This window comes from Sander lucioperca, chromosome 10, assembly GCF_008315115.2.
Source record: "Sander lucioperca isolate FBNREF2018 chromosome 10, SLUC_FBN_1.2, whole genome shotgun sequence".
In the NCBI taxonomy this organism is placed as follows: Eukaryota; Metazoa; Chordata; class Actinopteri; order Perciformes; family Percidae; genus Sander; species Sander lucioperca.
In genome coordinates, this window is record NC_050182.1 from 26605673 (window position 1) to 26622795 (window position 17123).

The 17123-nt window shown below is 37.8% G+C and overlaps 3 protein-coding genes across 5 annotated transcripts; 1 reads left to right on the top strand and 2 right to left on the bottom strand.

Moving 5' to 3' along the window:
- Window positions 1–101: 101 nt before the first annotated feature.
- crot (carnitine O-octanoyltransferase) lies at window positions 102–9545 on the bottom strand. 2 transcript variants are annotated; one of them, XM_031299226.2, is made up of 17 exons: window positions 9388–9545; window positions 7723–7862; window positions 6517–6641; window positions 6252–6433; window positions 5996–6120; window positions 5773–5881; window positions 4739–4832; window positions 4486–4611; window positions 4287–4388; window positions 4003–4086; window positions 3805–3912; window positions 3570–3700; window positions 3354–3477; window positions 3177–3255; window positions 2780–2873; window positions 1974–2093; window positions 102–1161 (listed from the first exon to the last, which is right to left on the bottom strand). In XM_031299226.2, exons 2-17 carry the CDS (start codon window positions 7835–7837, stop codon window positions 1041–1043), a joined length of 1839 nt encoding a protein of 612 aa, XP_031155086.1. In that variant the 5' UTR covers window positions 7838–7862; window positions 9388–9545; the 3' UTR covers window positions 102–1040. The 2 variants fall into 2 exon arrangements, with proteins under 2 accessions (XP_031155086.1, XP_031155089.1); XM_031299229.2 differs by lacking the exons at window positions 102–1161; window positions 1974–2093; window positions 2780–2873; ... (1 more) ...; window positions 3354–3477; window positions 3570–3700 and having other exon boundaries at window positions 3805–3929.
- An 805-nt stretch (window positions 9546–10350) lies between these two features.
- acbd7 (acyl-CoA binding domain containing 7) lies at window positions 10351–12193 on the bottom strand. Its single transcript, XM_031299232.2, has 4 exons — window positions 11977–12193; window positions 11068–11185; window positions 10914–10973; window positions 10351–10821 (listed from the first exon to the last, which is right to left on the bottom strand). Exons 1-4 carry the CDS (start codon window positions 12157–12159, stop codon window positions 10748–10750), a joined length of 435 nt encoding a protein of 144 aa, XP_031155092.2. The 5' UTR covers window positions 12160–12193; the 3' UTR covers window positions 10351–10747.
- Window positions 12194–12895: 702 nt separating this feature from the next.
- rpp38 (ribonuclease P/MRP 38 subunit) lies at window positions 12896–16898 on the top strand. 2 transcript variants are annotated; one of them, XM_036006784.1, is made up of 2 exons: window positions 12896–13031; window positions 13842–16898. In XM_036006784.1, exon 2 carries the CDS (start codon window positions 13870–13872, stop codon window positions 14683–14685), a length of 816 nt encoding a protein of 271 aa, XP_035862677.1. In that variant the 5' UTR covers window positions 12896–13031; window positions 13842–13869; the 3' UTR covers window positions 14686–16898. The 2 variants fall into 2 exon arrangements, with proteins under 2 accessions (XP_035862677.1, XP_031155091.1); XM_031299231.2 differs by having other exon boundaries at window positions 13865–16898.
- The last annotated feature ends 225 nt before the right edge of the window (window positions 16899–17123 follow it).

Sequence of the window (17123 nt, forward strand, 5' to 3'; positions counted from 1 at the left end):
GGTTGCTGCTAATGGGCAATGTAGATATTGCATTAAAGATCAGCCTCTTCTTTCTACAACAGTCGAGAACCCTTTTGCAATTATGTAAGCACATAATGTAATCTGAAAACTGCTGCCCTGATTAAAAAAACAATGCAACTGATCTCAGCTGGTATTCTGTCTATAATGGAGTGGAATGGAAATTTCTAAGTGACCCCAAACTGGTAGTGTATAGTGATGGCAAATGTCTGTCAAAACCCACAACAACAGGTAGTCCTGTGACCTCAGCACTATTTACGTTACCATGTTCAAATAAACTTTTAGAGTCAGAGTAATGTAGGGAACGTCTAACCTATACCTGTGTGGCTCTTGGCACTGAAGCATATTACAATCTATTTTTAGTGCCCGCCTACTATTACTATCAAAACTTTAATTACTTCTTTTTGTTGAGCATAATTTTGATCATATAAAGGCAAAAGTAAAAAAACAACCAATAAGACATTTACTGATTTCTTAGGAAAACTATTTTTCAATTTCAGTCCAACGTAATAGTCGAGTACTGTTGTTGGATATTTCTGTAGATTTTCACTAATCTAAAACATAAAACAAAGGCAAATCAAACCTATTTACCATTTTCTTTTTCTATGGGTTTCATTGGAATGCCCTTTAGTATCACAGAAAGATTTAAGTTCAACAGTCAAAGCAGACAGAAGTTATTTTCTTCAATTGCACACCTCAGAATAGTCAGTGTCCGTTTGTCTGGGGGACACACATCATAAAAAAAGAAGGTCTTAAGCCTTAGCATCAGCTTATCTTTAAGTTAAATGTGGATTAATACTGTCAGGATTTAAAATTAAACATTCAATATAATTTACACATGAATCAGAAAATGATATACTTAGAAAAGAACAATCTACACTAAAAGTCTTATCACTTCAAGAATGTTGATAGACTTTTTAATGCCAAAGCCAGTAGCTAACAGCAGTGCGGATTCTGTACCTTTGCATTGATCTGTGCTCAGAACAAACGGAGGGTTTGTGAACTGTGTGTGGTGTGAGTACTTATAGCTGAGATGTGGTGGCCAGGTGGAGCATCTCATGCAAGGAGCTACAGAAGATGTTGAACAGTGACGCAGCATCTGTCTCATGGCAAGATTTCCATGCTGAAATGGACATCACAATCCTGGAAGAAAAAAATAACGTAGTGTGAATATGATTGCAGTTGCTTAAAAAATGCAGGGACAGTATGCACAACTTCAAACATTGATGTTGAAAACTGCATTCAAATGAACTTTTCCAGTTGACTGACACTGATGCTACAGAAACCCTGAAAGGTAAGTGAAAAAAAAAGAAAGAATTGTGGGCAATGTTCATCTCCTACGTAGGAGATTTTATCTTAGATTTTAGGGCTTCCGTAGGTGCACATCATTACTATTTCTGAAAATTCTTTCAAGAATTATAAAAAGCAGCTTTGATTTTGGCTTGACCAAAAGCCATTTTTGAATTTGTTTATTTGCACAATAAAATCAAGGCAACAGAAACACAACAAGAACATAAAAAAACGATTGTAGGATTGCAGGTGAGACTAAGAAAACCACTAGGGGCTTATAGAAGCAATCTCACCTAAGGAAAAGAAAAAAAATGTATAATGAGCAATTACAAGAGCCCTACAATCTACAAATTGAACACAAGTAAGCACTGACTTTAAAAAACAAGCATAACGTTGGCTACATAAAACAACAAAGGCATACGAATAAATAAGAATATAAATACAATGAGGATGTGTAGACTTGTGTGTGTATGTGTATATGTGTTTTAAATTCACCCTGTGTTTTTAAAGGGATTGATCTGCCCAAAGGTTGTAACATTTTGTAGTTATTATTCAACTTCAGTTTTTAACACCGTTCACATAAATCATTTGGAGACAGTTGGAGCGAACATTTTCAGAAGAAGAAACAGCATAATGGAAAACAGGCTTATGTCTTGTCTGCCCACCTGTCATCTCTGATGCGATAGAAAAAGCCATAGCCATGATGCACCATGGGAGCCACGGCCCCCAGAACTGTAGTGTAGCCCACCAGACTGGAAGACAGCACAAAGTTCCCACCACCACCACTGCAGACACAAACACAACTCAGTTACAGGCAGACAGAAAGACCTCCCAAACTCTTCTCAACTAATGCAATGTCTTGAGTCTGCTTGATAATTTCTGTATTGCAGTTCAGTTATCAAGCAGACCATTTATTAGAATGTCCATTATAACAGTAGTATCAGTACTAGTATCAATGGTATTTTTTAAACATTACTTACAATCTCAAATCGTTGTGCATCTAAACCTGTTTTTCAACGCACTGGTTGCCGGCAGTGATTCCTCAAATTTGGTTATTTAGCAGTTGAGGAAAAGAGCCAAGAATTTGACATTGACTATCAAAGTGTACAGTAACAGTAAATGACTGTAAAATTCAAAAAATAAAATTTATTGAAAACTAAATAAACTAAAAATAAATAGGACCTCTAAATAAAAAAACAAATACAGACATTTTGTGTCATAGTAGGACATGGGTAATTAGTTTAATTCTTTTCAGGTGAGCCAGTTGTGCACTTTGCTTACTAAGACATCGTTAATGTCATTAGTTACACCTGTGCTCTTTTTTACTAAATGAATTTTGGGGCAGGGCATAGTGAAGAGAGGGGTCATTTAAATCTGTAAATCAAAAGTAGTTTTACATGTGATTGTACACGATATAACCAGTGAAGACACACCGTTTCAAAAAAACATAAATTAGCTTTACAGATAGTACCTCTTTGCATAAAGGGGGTCCATGAAGAGATCTGGAGTGGGAAGTCCTTCATCTTTGGCGATAAGATACAGCCCAAGAAGATGCCTGTCAAAACCTGTCAACAATGTCACAAAATGACATGGATTACTATCAGAGACACAAAGGTCAGCGCTCCCCCCATTAACATCTAATATAAACAACATGTAGCTAACACTGAGCCATTCAAACGTTAATACAAACAGTGAAAATAATGACTTTTTTTTTTTTTTAACTTTGAGCGCAGCGCTCGGCGGCAATTCCGAGTGGCGACATTATAACAACCTACTGTTTAGTAAAAAGAAAAAAAGGGTGGTGTGACTACTGAACAGTAATATAAATATCAAGCAATTACATGTATGTAACATGTACATGAACTAACCTTTTCCTTCCTGGGCTTCACCCATCAGTTTGTTGTGTTTATTGAAGGCCAGCAGCATGGCTTTCCTCTTGGCATCAGCCTGACAGAAAAATGTATATGTACCACATCAACTGCTTCCACCTACTTCCTCTTTGTGATTTTGCCACAGCGCAGGGTTTCAGACATGCACACACTCACATCACACGTGGGGTCCACCATGGCTTTATACCAGTTCACAGCCTCCTGGGTGCAGGGGCGCATCGTCTCCGTCCTGCCGTGGTAGAACTTGCGAGTCATTGCTGTCTCATAACAACTTCCTGGCCTGTCAGGGGTAAGAAAAGACATTTAGGGCCATTTTCTTTATAGAATTTAAACATAAGTGAAGGTATGGTCCCATTTTTAACCAGTCCATACCTCTTGTACATTTTCTGGTAGGCCAACTGCATTGCTAGTTGAACAAAGGTGTCTGGATGCAGCTTCTTCTGTTTGATGGCTGCTTTTCCAAATGCTGTGAAGGCATAACACACAATCTGCAGGTCCTGTGCCTGTAAAACCAGCAACAGAGTGGACACCCACGAGCTGTGACTACGGACAAGTCATTTTGCATCAGGCTTCTTCTTCTGTAGTTTGGTGTTTAACACTGGCTTACCGACTCATGGTATTGCCGTTTGGCGTGAGTGATGTCACTTTGGACTTTTTCGTCAACGGTAAACACCAGCTCCTCAGGACGGGGTATGGCTCTGACTGCGTCTGAGCCCTAAAAAGTAGACATCACTGTGTGAAAAGTGGACGGATACATTTATATTGAACTTACAAAATACAGAATAAAGTAATAGTCAATGTTTACCTTCCATTTGCCTGCTGTAACTTTAATTTGCTGGTCCAGATACCAACACATAGACACCAGTACCATGGCATCATATGGTGCATGCTGCAAAACAATTTGATTGGAGTTTTTTAACTATTATTTCTATCCCTTTAAAAATGATGTTTTGAATTTTAGAATGATTTGCTTTTGGACAGGAACTATCTAAGATGAGCAGCATGAAAATTTAGAATCTAAAAATGTGTCATAAGCTTTCACAGTGTTTCTCAAAACTCCTCTAGCATTACACACAGATACAAACTCACGTCACAGGTGGATCCAAAAGTGCCATCTGCAAACGCGAGTGAATTGTACGATTTGTCACCCCAGCGGATGGTGGGGTTGCCTGTAAGGGCTTCCAGGGTCAACTGTGTTCATATTTTCAAAGTAAAAACAATCAGACACAACTATTTTCTTTAAAAAAAAAAAACATTAAGTCATTAGATAACTTTGTGCAGTCCATACATTTGTGTAGTTCTCTGGAGTGGAGTAGGGTTTTGTTTCATCCAGAGATATGACAAACAGGCTGCTCTGGATGATCTCCAGTATGGTGTTATTGTGTGGATCAATGTTTATTAGATATTCCCTGGCCTGCAGAGAAAGTAAACAGATAAATGCGGACAGTACTGATCCTCAACTTTTTCACAAATGTGATGCATAATCTGTTTTAGATCTTATCCACCAAGATACACCAAAGTCCAAACGTGAGCGCTCCTACCTGTGCCCAACGAGTCCTCTCTTCTGAGGTGAGAGCAGCCACTCCGTCTCCCTCTGGTTCTCCCTCACAGCACTCTTTCACATAGCTCAGCTGCCTACAGGTTAACACACAAAATAAAACATGGCAACGTTAAACCCTGGGGCTTTCCATTCAGCTAATTATGCTTCCTCGTCCTCCAGCTCATTATTACAGGATTTCTTCAGGGTTCACTGAGTTACACTTAATTCAAAATCTGTAAAACAGGCATACCGGCCAAAGTATGAAAGAATAATGGAAAACCAGTAGGGACGATATGACCTAGAATTATTTACCATTTTATGAATTTTTCATTACTTCCCAGCAGTATATAACATTCATTTCAAATAATATATTTCATGAATTAATTAAATGAATGTGACCTGGACCCAGATAAGCAGTAGAAAATGGATAGATGGATTAACCAATGGAAAATAGTTAACTGATTTAGGTTAATCTAAGTTTTTGCTAAAATTAACATTGACCCATTGCCCTGTTCGTTTTGTAATAAAATAATTTGAAACACCTGGTGTTATTCCCATCAGTCATATTCTGTGGTGCCGTGATGCCGCAGTAGATCTATATAAAAAGGGTATTTTTTTCTTTTTTTACTTGATTATTTCTAAGGACAGTTGGGATGCTCTGCATCATTATTAATGTGGTTAAAATATGTTCTCGCATCTCTTCATCACATTTCTCTCTCTCTTCCCTGTTGAGGAGCTAAGACGTGCAAAGAGCCGTGTTACCCAAATGGAGAGCACCCCTTCTCTGCCCCCCAAAGATACTTTGGGGCGTTAGCGCCCTCTTTGGGCTAATTGGTGGAATGCAATTATTTCAAACTCAGTGGTAAAAAAAATGTTATAATGTTCCTCCATGTTTTCAAAAGTTCAATTAGCAGTGTCAGCAGAAGTTGGTTCATGGCCTCATCCTCCAGCCAGAAGTTTGTTCTCTTAGATACTAGGTTTCATATTTGGGTTTATTTTTTGAGTGGTGTGTGTACCTGTGTGTGTAATCACTACCTGAGTAGTTCTGGAGGAGTGAGAATTTGTCCATCACAGACTGCGTCAAATGTGAAGATCCGTCCGCGACAAATCACTACCAAATGGGAGGGGCACGGACCCTCACTCTCTGTGGCACAGCACAAAATGCACATACACAACAATAATACGTAAGCTGAGAAACTGTGCTAAAGCGTATGCAGGTGTGTCTGAAAGTTAGCGATAAGAGCCAAGTTTATTCTACCTGTCTTGAAGTAGTTACGAATAGTGTCCTTCTTTACTCCAGGTACTTTGCAGGTGCAGAACAGCATTCTGAACTGGTCCATATCTAATGGTATTTTGCCAGCTTTCTGAGGATGCAGCCTCTCCCTAAAACACGCAAGTGGAAGAAAAAAAAACAACAAATTACATATATATACCTGACTTCAAATAAAAAGAAAAGCAACTTCTTGCAAACCACAACAACCCAGATTGTAAAAATCTTTGTGAACATGTCTTACGTGCGGATCAGGTTCCAGTACTGTAGTGTATGCCATATGGTAATACTGGCCCTTTGCAGTTGAGTTCCCTCTTCAGGAGGCCAGCAGTGCTCCAGGTAGGGCCCCGGACCGGCAAAGTTCACATTCAGCTGAGAGGGAATACGGACCTCCAGATACGCAGCGTCTAACCACCATTCTTCCAGCTAAGGAAAAAAAAAAACAGGTAAATAAAACATCCATGACTGTAGAGAACATCTGTAAAACCAAAAACAACACAATTACACACCCAGTTCCTCTTCATCCTGGCTCTCTGCAGTAGTTTCTGGTGCAGCTCTTTGCCAACACCTGCTTGAAATTTGCTCACAATGTCCGCTGTAGCCTTAAACTCTTCCTCAGATGCAAATGGATGAACTGATGGAAAACATGACAATGCAAAATTAGTCAAGTAAGACCAACATCTTCTATTGTAAAAACTGTGAAACATGCAAACATCATTAACACACTTGTATGCTGTTATAATAGAGAGTAGAGTTAAAGACCTACTGAATTTGACATATGGTTAAAGGTCCCATATTACGCTCATTTTCAGGTTCATACTTGTAGTTTGGGTTTCTACTAGAACATGTTTATGTGCTTTAATATCAAAACATTTTTTTTCTCATACTGTCCGTCTAAATAAACCTGTATTCAGCCTCTGTTTGAAACACTCTGTTTTAGCATGTCTCTTTAAGCCACCCTCCTGAAAAGCCTAGTCTGCTCTGATTGGTCAGCGATTTCCGGGTCTTCCAATTCTGCCCTCTCTGCACCATCACTGCAGCCGGGGAATAACTGTAATGGCACTGTAGCGGCACTTTCTACCTATATATAGTATAGTTGTGACATCAAACCGTACGGAAGTCCTGACTTTTAAGGCATTGTTTCTGAGTACAAGTTTCTCTGTGGATTGAGCATTCAATTCAATTCAATTCAATTTTATTTATAGTATCAAATCATAACAAGAGATATCTCGAGACACTTTACAGAGAGAGTAGGTCTAGACCAAACTCTGTACTTTACGAAGCCCCAACTATTACAGTGGTTGCCTCAAGAGCAAGCATTAGCAGTAGCTATTGCGACAGTGGCAAGGAAAAACTCCCTTTTTTTGTTAGGAAGAAACCTCGGACAGACCCAGACTCTTGGTAGGCGGTGTCTGACGGCACCAGTTGGGGGAGTGGTGAATGGTGGCAATAATAGTCATAATAAAGATAGTGAAGCAGTGATCACAATGGTAGTCATAGTAGTTCATGTCATAATACTTTTACCTAATTTATGATTTTAAAAAACATACAAATCACTCTTTTTACAATATGGGACCAATATGGGATAATAATTGTTGCACCTATGCAAAGATAAATCCAGAGAGTTCATATTTTAAATTTGCATGGTGAATGTTAACAAAACCTGAAACAGAGGAACTCGTGACACAGAAGGTTGTTCAAAGTTACTATCCCACCTGCATCCAGGTACTTCGAAAGGCTCGTCTCTAGTAATGGGACTGGCAGGGATGGCAGGCTGCTTTGGTACTGGAAGGTCCTCTCTGGCAGAGACTCTGACAAATTGTTATCCATGTTTTCTCCCTGAAAGGAATTCAGACTGGATCCACAAAACAAACATCTGTAATAGTCTTGTCCTAATTTAAATGTTTCAGATTTTATATACAGAAAATTCAAAACCTACGTTCCAAAAATCAGCCAGTCCAGCTTATATACAATGGTTTGTGAGACTAATTTCCCTTTAAAAATAACATTTAGAATAATTACTGTACAAGTGGGATTTTAGTGCTTCTTTAATATTTTTATGGAAAATGAATGTGTTTTTTTCCCAATAACTTCAATGTAATGTGACCTAGCTACTCAAATGTAACACCAAAATGTATCACTACATAGAACACACCACTGGAGTACGCATGAACTTTACTACAAGTTTTTTTAAGTGGATTTGGCCATGAATTGACTAACCGTTCCTAGGTACGGTACGCACTGTTCACAATCACACAAATTGGACTTTGGGGTCAAGTGTACTAAGATCCAGGCCCAGGTCCCTGATGTGAAAGCCCCCGTACTTGATTATATTCCATTATATTATATTTTGAATCGTCACGTGGTTCCTGAATTTGGTGTTTTCCTTCAATTAAATAAAGATGTTTCCACAATAAATTGGTGCATAAAAATGCATCAGAATTGAAAAAAAGTGTTTAATGCTCAAAATTTTCTGGTGGAGGACCCAGAGACCCCCGCTTAAGTGTCCACCAAAAGTGAATAATTAAAGTCATTTATCAAGTAAAAATGCCAAACATTTGGAGTTCCAGCTACCCAAACGTAGATTAGTTGCTGATTTTCTTTGTTTTACATCTCTGTAAATATAATACTTTTTGGTGTTGGACTGTTTGTTGAACAAAACAAGCAAATAAGACTTCACCTTGGCTTCTGTGGGGCATTTATCCACACTTTCTGACATATTATAGACGAATTAATCGACTTATCAAAAGATAACAATTGATCTATTTTGAAATATAATATAGATTAATCTATATTGAAAATACCTGTTAGTTTTAACTCAAATGTCAAGCATAGCCACATATGTAGCTAGTGCAAACAGTAACTAATGCTACGCTATCTGATCCCATGACAGGTGTACACAATAACGTTAGACACTTGAGCTTTGACCACAGTCTGTTTAGCGTTAACGTTACCCAAAATGAAGTGCCTTTTTCTTACAGCTGTAATAACGTATCCCACAGTTCTAGTGTGGAATATAACGCGCAACGTTAGCTTTAAAGTGATGCTAGGCTGTGTTATTATCTGCATGTTAATTCATAAACTCCTTTTACGACCAAACGAGTCGACTCGATAAAAGTTGTAAGGGAAACCTGGCTTTCAGCGCCCAATTAAATAGAAATGCAGACTACTAGCTAACCGGGCTTGTTGAAAGCACAGACAGTATATAAGAATTGAAAGCAGAAAAAACAGCTAATGTTATTAACGTTACGTATACAGCTTATGTTACTCTCTTCTGCGGTTAATGGCTAAGGTAACGGTAATGCTGTCAACAACGTTTGTCATGTAGGTTAAACTTGATTTAAAACCTTTTTTCAAACACAGTGCTTCTGTCTGCTCACCTTCTTCAGGATGTGTTGACTTTAGCTCACTGCATCCACGCACAGCATAAATATAATAAGTCAGCTGGTGAGGTTTAGTGTGTTGCTGTGCGCAGAGCGTATATAGAGGTCCCCGCAACCTTTACCCCACTGAGCTGTCCCGGTGCCTACCCGGAAGATCGTACTGCGCATGCCTGGGGCGACCTACATTTGATCAGGAAATAATCAGTAGTGAAAATGAGTTTGCATTCTGCAGATAAGTGGATTGATTTAGAGGCTGTGGTAACAACCAAACCACCAGAATAAGGGCAATGCAACTTCAAACAAAACCACAAAGTACAAATGTATAATTATTATGAAATAATGAAAATAGTTAAGGTAGTTTTGGTCTGGCTCTGTTTTTGCATGGTTTGGACTACACCCAATCAAGTGGAATCCTAAAGGATAGATTCAAAGGTCTATTTTAAAACAATGCTATGCCCATATATTGAAACAGGTCTTCCTTGCTGTAATTATTCCTCCTGTTCATACAATCAATTAAGAGAGTCGTTTCTAATATGCTTCAAATGTACAGTAAGTGATGGGGAACAAATGCTACAGTCCTGGCTTGTTCTGAGCAAAAAATACACTCAGTTGTCAGTTTATAAGGTATACCCTTAGCTAAACCTAATACAGTCTAATACAACAGTCCTGCAACAAATCATACCTTCGTAAGTTTACAACCTTAATGAAGGTATGATTTGTTGCAGGACTGTTGTATTAGACTGCATTACGTTTAGCTAGGGGTATACCTAATGTTCCGTTTTTTGTTTAAACGGTTTCAGAAAGGTGTTGATTCAACTGTATGGTCATTTTGGAGAATGCAGTTTGTGTTGCTGTTGAATTGTATTAAAAAAATCATTAAACTGTCAGGTATTTCTATTATTTGGACCACCCCATTTATACATCAATGAGGTAGGGCTAAATAACAACAAAAAACAAAAACAGTGCATAAAGATTTTATTTTCACATTTGACAGCATTTAGTATGTCCTGTTAAGATTCAAGCTACATATGTAGGATTCAAGCTACATTTCAAAGTGCACATGTAAACAGTATATAAGAACAAACTACATAAATTAGATTAAAAAAGCAATTAGCAAATGTAATATTTCTAATCTTAAAGGATTCATATACATTGTTCAATTAATAATCTATGTAAAAAAAGTCAATCCATGAAAAGAAATCACAGCAAATTTTAAAGTACACTTCATCCTGCATAAGTATGGCCTCTGAAAGCAAAAGGCTACTTGTTATAGAGACAGCAGCATTGTTTTAGTTGTTGAGTTAGTAGACTGTTGTCATTATTGCATTAATTCTCTCTCTTTAGTTCATTGCAAGCCTTACAAGCCATATTTACTGATGACTTCCTTTGCAAGTGTAATGTATGCTGACATTGCACTGTCCTTGGACATTCCTGAAAAGAGTGTGTAAATACAAAATATTTGGATTAAAAAACACAAAGTACCAATAACTTGCTGTTTTACAAGCCTTTTTTAAACTTGTTACCTTTCCTGGAGTTCCAGGCGTCCCACTTGGCTTTTCCTTTTAAGTCCATCACTGGTCTATCTACAATTGTGACAGCACACGGGGAAGAGGGCATGTTTAGAATTCAGGTAACATTGCATGGAAGTGATTCTGTTTTTTCTGCAGCAAGTCATACCGCTGTTAATGTCTCCTACGATTGCCTGCTTATAAAGGCCATACAGGTCCAGCAGCTCCTGGTCCGTAGGCCTCGTCTTCACCTTCTTCACATCCTCTGCCATCTTCTCAAACTCTGCCTGCAGATAATCAATGATCCGAAAAGAAGTCACTCTGTGCTGCTAATACATTATTCAAAACTAACCGAAGAATATTATTCAAAACTAAGCTGTTATGTTTGTGCAGGGTAAGGAGTAATAATATAGTTATTCTGCTCTTTGCCAAGTCTGACAGATGAATCACTCTAAAAGTATTTGGTGCAGCTGCAGTGTATAGTAAACGCAGACAATGAGAATGTGCATATTAATCAGGTACAAACAACACTAAATCTGAGCGTAGCATTCTAGTCATGGTGCAGAGTCCAGGGGACCTATTGTTGCACAAGTTGGAGATAAACAATGGGCTTTTATTCAGGACTCTAGTGCTTTTGTGCCTACTTAAATAGTGTGCTTTACAAAGGATCTAAGACATTGCACAACAGACAATTATAGACCATAGGAAACCTGAAAACCCTTTAACTCTCAGTGTAGGAATTTAGATGCTCCAGAAATCAGTTTAAATGCAATAAAGATTAACCCTAACTTTTAGTCAAAATGGGTATTACATAACTCAAATATTTTTCATCTTCTCAATCTGCTTGCAATAAGTTAACTGTAGTTGCCGCATCAGAAGGACCACAGAGCCAAAGGATAAAAAATGTTTAGTCACGCTTTGCTTACATTTACTCATCCCACACTGTTAAAGATGGATGACACCACATATAGGCTGCATGTAGATGGCGTAAACACCCTGCCGTTACAACCGTTATTCATTTCATAACGATAATGTATCAGGCCTACTAAAATGAAGACAAAAGCAGTAATTATTTTACCTGAGGAGACATTTTCGCAGATGTAGCCACGTTATTCAGATGAATGTATTTCTTCTGTCGGCTGGACGGCTCCGCGCAGCTGTAATTACAGCACAGCTGATCAATGCAATATAATCTGCCGAATCTGCAAGGAGAGGCCTGCAGAGGAGGGACTAGAGCTGCTGAGGAGCTGATTGGCTGCATGTCACTCTCTCTTACACACGCACACACACACACGCACGCACGCACGCACACACACACACACACACACACACACACACACACACACACACACACACACACACACACACACACACAGTTATGTATGGTGAATTAAAATAGCCTACTGTTTTTATGCAATATAACATATTTCAGTGGGACTACATTTATCTTTTTTAATAAATTATTTGTTATAAAGTACCCAACAGTAGTTACAATAAGCAAAACATCAACCAACCACAACAGTAAAATGCTACTTACCCATGAAATCGTCACTAGGCTAATAACTAATAATTTATTATTATAATGATGATTTTTATAATGAATAGATTTTGTGCATAATGAGTAGGCCTAGTCTACTTCCACTTTTGATACAATAAGTAAATGTTCTACTCATAGTTAGGCTATATAGTACGTATATAGTAAGTAAAATTATGAACACAGAACTGAAAATTGAGTATTTTTAGGCTACATTGTGGTGTGGTATATTTATTTAGAGGAATAACGTTACAAGATAGATATTTTCAAAGTTAATGTTTGGATCAAATTAAACAATTAATTTAAACTTTAATTTGTTTTAAGAAACCGTTTTAAACACGTTGTATGTTTTCGGTGACTCCTTTATAATTTGTGGCACACATGAATGTCGCACTGCCAGTTAAACGCTGGTCGGCGCTGTGGGCCGCTCCTTCCCCCACTTTTTTCTCTTCTTTTTTTTAAATAAAGTTATTTCAATTCAAACAAAATGGCAGCGCCCTGTGGTCCACCCGTGTTGTTGGACTAGCTAATAATGTGAACGGAGCACCAATTTAAAAAGAAAAGAAAAAGGAAAGTAATTTTGCTGTATTAAAAATCAGGTAAAGTAGCTCTTTTTCGTCAGGTATGTCGTTGACTGTCATAGTGTTGATGCCGTTGTCAGAACTGTAACAGTAAAACTTCTCTGCCCATCAGACAGCCAGACTATCTAACTTGTGTTTGTTTTCCCCTTCAGAGAAATAATCATTAAACTCTAGTTAAAATATTGCATGGAATCATCGATAATAACACCATAAACAGTTCCACAATATCATCTAAGTGCCAAATTATTTCTTTATTATTATTATTATTATTATTATTATTATTATTATTATTATTAGCCTATTTGTACCCAGCTCAAACCTGGATATCAGGGATCCCTTAAATCTGGTCAGTAAAAAGTTATTTTTATTGTTTGGCCTTTTTCTCGTCATTTGTTTGTATTTGTAATATTTTTAATATGTTATTTACTTTTATTAGTTTTATATTAGTTTTTATAAATCGTTATTATGTGTACCTATCAGTATCCCCTTTGTTCAGCACTTTTCAAATCTGTTTTTGAAAAGTGCTGACGTTATACAAATACATATTAGGTTTTGAGTGGGACATTTTACAGTTGAAATATAAACTTGACAAACTATAACAGACACGGTTTCTAATTATCTTTGACATTTCTATAATTTCCTCTTACTTGATACAACTATATATATATATATATATATATATATATATATATATATATATATATATATATATATATATATATATATATATATAGAGAGAGAGAGAGAGAGAGAGAGAGAGAGAGAGAGAGAGAGAGAGAGAGAGAGAGACTGGCCTACTTGTGTAGAAGTGTTTCCCATTTACTTCAGGTTTTCTTGTCTTAATTTCAGAGGAGGTATGGCCACTGCAGGAAAGCCAGGTAAAAAGGAAATCAAAACGTATATTCCAGTCAAGACCTCCTTCACTTCACCATTCAGTCCAAAATGGGGCCAACTTCCTCAAGAAGACATGCATTTCATCCTGAAAACCCTGAAGGACAAGCTGGGTTCCACGGGTCTTGAGAAAAAAGAGGTGAAAGTGTTTCGCCCGTGGAGGAAAAAGAATGACCAGAAACCTTCTGCCACATCAGAAGTTGTTCCCCAGGTGAGCCAGGATGGGCAGGATTCTCCCAAAAACGGCTGGACAGATGTGGCAACTAGGAGACAACTGGCCATTGGCATCAATGAGGTCACCAAAGCTCTGGAGAGGAACGAGCTCAGATTGGTGCTTGTGTGCAAGTCTGTCAAGCCGAAACACATGACGGATCACCTGATAGCGCTGAGCGCAACCAGAGGTGTGCCAGCTTGCCAGGTGCCTCGTCTGAGCCAGAGTGTGTCGGAGCCGCTGGGGCTGAAAAGTGTCCTCGCTCTGGGATTCAGACAGTGTGCCTCCAAAGATGACGAGGTGTTCGCTGACACAGTTGATGCCATTACACCCAGAGTGCCCCCACTGGATGTTGCATGGCTACAAGGTGCAGCACCCAGAGTAACACCCAAAGACCCCGTTGACATGGAAGAGGAGGAGGAAGTTGGTGAGAAGAAGGGCCAGAAAATAAAACTTGAGAGTGAATCTGAGGTTGTCACAGAATCTGCCTCTTCCTGCACTCTGCAGCCTCTCAAAGTGAAAAAAATAGTTGCTAACCCTGCAAAGAAAAGAAAAAAGGTTAAGTCATAGCCAGTCAAATGAAACAGAGACTCTGCCTAGATCTTAAAAGGACCATTCTTATGTTTTTGCATGTTTTAGCCCACTGGTTTCCCATGATTTTTTTGGGGCTTTTGACAACCTAAAAAGAGTCTGCTTATGATCTTTTGTCACATGTTATTGCCTCAGTGTGGACATGAGGGTATATTTTTTTTTCTTCTCAGGTTGATCACTTTAAGGATTTACAGGCCTAAAGAGTTGAAAATAAATTGTATTTCACCTCCTGACCGTCAAGTTTGGATCCACTGTTTTAGCTCATTCACATAAACTTAGCATATCACAGTTTTTAGTTTTGTTTGCATTTTTTCTTGCTTTAGATAGATAGGTACGTATTTCATTAGAGTGAACTAGAGCTGAAACACCTAATCAAATCGATTCTCTGGTTTAAGCTTCTTCAATGTGAGGATCTCCTGCTTTTATTTTGAAAGTGTATTGCATATCACCTTAGGTTTATTACACAAATTCTATTATTTCATTGACAAAACTATCAAGAAGGTAATGGGCAGAATATAATTGTTAATTGCAGCCCTACATTTAACACCATGTCAACTTTCATTTTTGTCAGTTATGTTAGTATTGCATGGTAAAGCAGTTGACTGGCTTTCAAAGTCAAACGCATTAAAACAGAAAAATATGAATTTGATTCTTTTAAAAATAGAAGCAGACATCATTTGTTGGAATGGGCCACCTTTGTAAAGCAAGTAAGTCTGTTCTAATACTCCATTAAAATGAATGGAAACCAGTAGCTGTAGTAGGAAAAACTCCAATCGTATGGTTTTGAGGATGGCTTGCATGACTTAGAATAACTTGGTTAAAAATGTCAAGGACCCTGGTATGATCCTTTAAATTGACTTAATTTTAGTGAGATTTCATTGGCCAGAAACAGGAATAAAATGGAACCTTTAAATTGATGTTTTGGCGCTTCTAAATTAAACCTACTCAACTGTGTGTGAGTTGATATATTTTTCATGTTCTTCGGTAAATAGGACAATATAACAAACATCTCAGAGCCCAACCTGTTAACGTTTTTGGGCTGAGTCCATCTAACAGTTCTCACAGTTAAAACTGAATATACATAAAGAAAAACTACTTTGTATTTCCGTTGCCCGTCATGTTAAAAAGAAGTGCATTACTCATGTCCCTTTTTAAAGTGAGTTTATTCAATCAAATATCCATGCTGGTATAGCCGATGTGTGTGTTGAAACAGATTATTTGCATGGGGGTCATGTCTAAATGATGCTGGTACAAGTTCCTCAGCCTTTTCACAGCTTCACAATGGATTTGATTAAAAATATTGTTCTTCGGTTAGAGAAAGCTGTACGTCGTTTCAAAAGTACACCCTACCCACCCCAAAATCTTAATTAAAAAAAAAAAGATCTTTTAAATAAGGCAGGTACTTCATGTTGAGTTCTCACTAAAGGGTGTGGCTAGTAACATCACGGCTAAAAATCATCACAGCAGCAAAACTGACATGCTCAAAGTTCATTCAGCTGCAGGCAACACATCTGACACAACCAACATCCATGAGGCACACCGACTCAATAACCCAGTGTCTGTGTTAAATTAATGCCTGTAACATTGGTATATGTCAATGTAACTTGTTTAACCTCCAAATGGTAAAAAAAAAAAAAAGTTAAGCCCTGAAACACTGACTGTCCATTAGTTGTCCTTTTCTTGCTAATATATAAAGGGATAAGAAGAAAATGATATCACATACAGAAAAATTAACAACAAAAATGACAGCAGCCTTTACCTCTTAAGTTATGCAGAGCCACATGAACAGGAGCATCATACACAAAGTAACAAACTCAGAGCAAGAAAGACAATTTGAAAACATGTTTAACCTTTGAGTACACCAGCAGCTCCTCCACAGAACAAGTGGTCTGACAAGATATTCATCGCTCAGTTGAACACAGGAAAATGCCAAATACTCCAAACCCTCAAAAATGTGTTTTGAAGTTGCCAATTTGACTGGAAAGTTTGAGGAAATACTAGAAAGAAAAAGAACAGGAATGATGTCTTAAGACATTTTGCAAAGTACAATTATAAATATCAGAACTGTTTAGCTGCACGACACACTAAAAAAAATGACCCACAGTATATTTTTCACACACACACAAATACAGTACCATTTCAAAAAAAAAAAAAAAAAAATAAATCCAGAGAAGTCAATAAAAATGGACCCCCCCCCCCGCCCCCAAAAAAAAAAAATACAGGAAAAGCTCAAATTTCCAAATGTTGCAGTTACAGATACAGGCTTTTGTTTATTCAGCCACTGTGCTCTAAATTTGCGGTTAAATTATTCCCCAGACATTTTGAACGTTGAGCTCAGTTCTCTTTTTGATTAACAGTTCGATTAAGAACATGTTTAACATAATGGTTATGTATGTATTAATAAGGGAAATGTTTCA

What these genes read in the sequence shown, in the direction of transcription:
- crot (XM_031299226.2), bottom strand. Translation starts at nt 7,837, where the DNA reads ATGGATAACAATTTGTCAGAGTCTCTGCCAGAGAGGACCTTCCAGTAC. An exon ending in CCAGGATGAAGAGGAACTGG is followed by an intron (nt 6,434 to 6,516) that starts GTGTGTAATTGT and finishes TTTTTTCCTTAG; the next exon opens with CTGGAAGAATGGTGGTTAGA. An exon ending in ACTCCTCCAGAACTACTCAG is followed by an intron (nt 4,833 to 5,772) that starts GTAGTGATTACA and finishes GTTAACCTGTAG; the next exon opens with GCAGCTGAGCTATGTGAAAG.
- acbd7 (XM_031299232.2), bottom strand. Translation starts at nt 12,159, where the DNA reads ATGCAGCCAATCAGCTCCTCAGCAGCTCTAGTCCCTCCTCTGCAGGCC. An exon ending in CGTAGGAGACATTAACAGCG is followed by an intron (nt 10,974 to 11,067) that starts GTATGACTTGCT and finishes TCACAATTGTAG; the next exon opens with ATAGACCAGTGATGGACTTA. An exon ending in CGCCTGGAACTCCAGGAAAG is followed by an intron (nt 10,822 to 10,913) that starts GTAACAAGTTTA and finishes CACTCTTTTCAG; the next exon opens with GAATGTCCAAGGACAGTGCA.
- rpp38 (XM_036006784.1), top strand. Translation starts at nt 13,870, where the DNA reads ATGGCCACTGCAGGAAAGCCAGGTAAAAAGGAAATCAAAACGTATATT.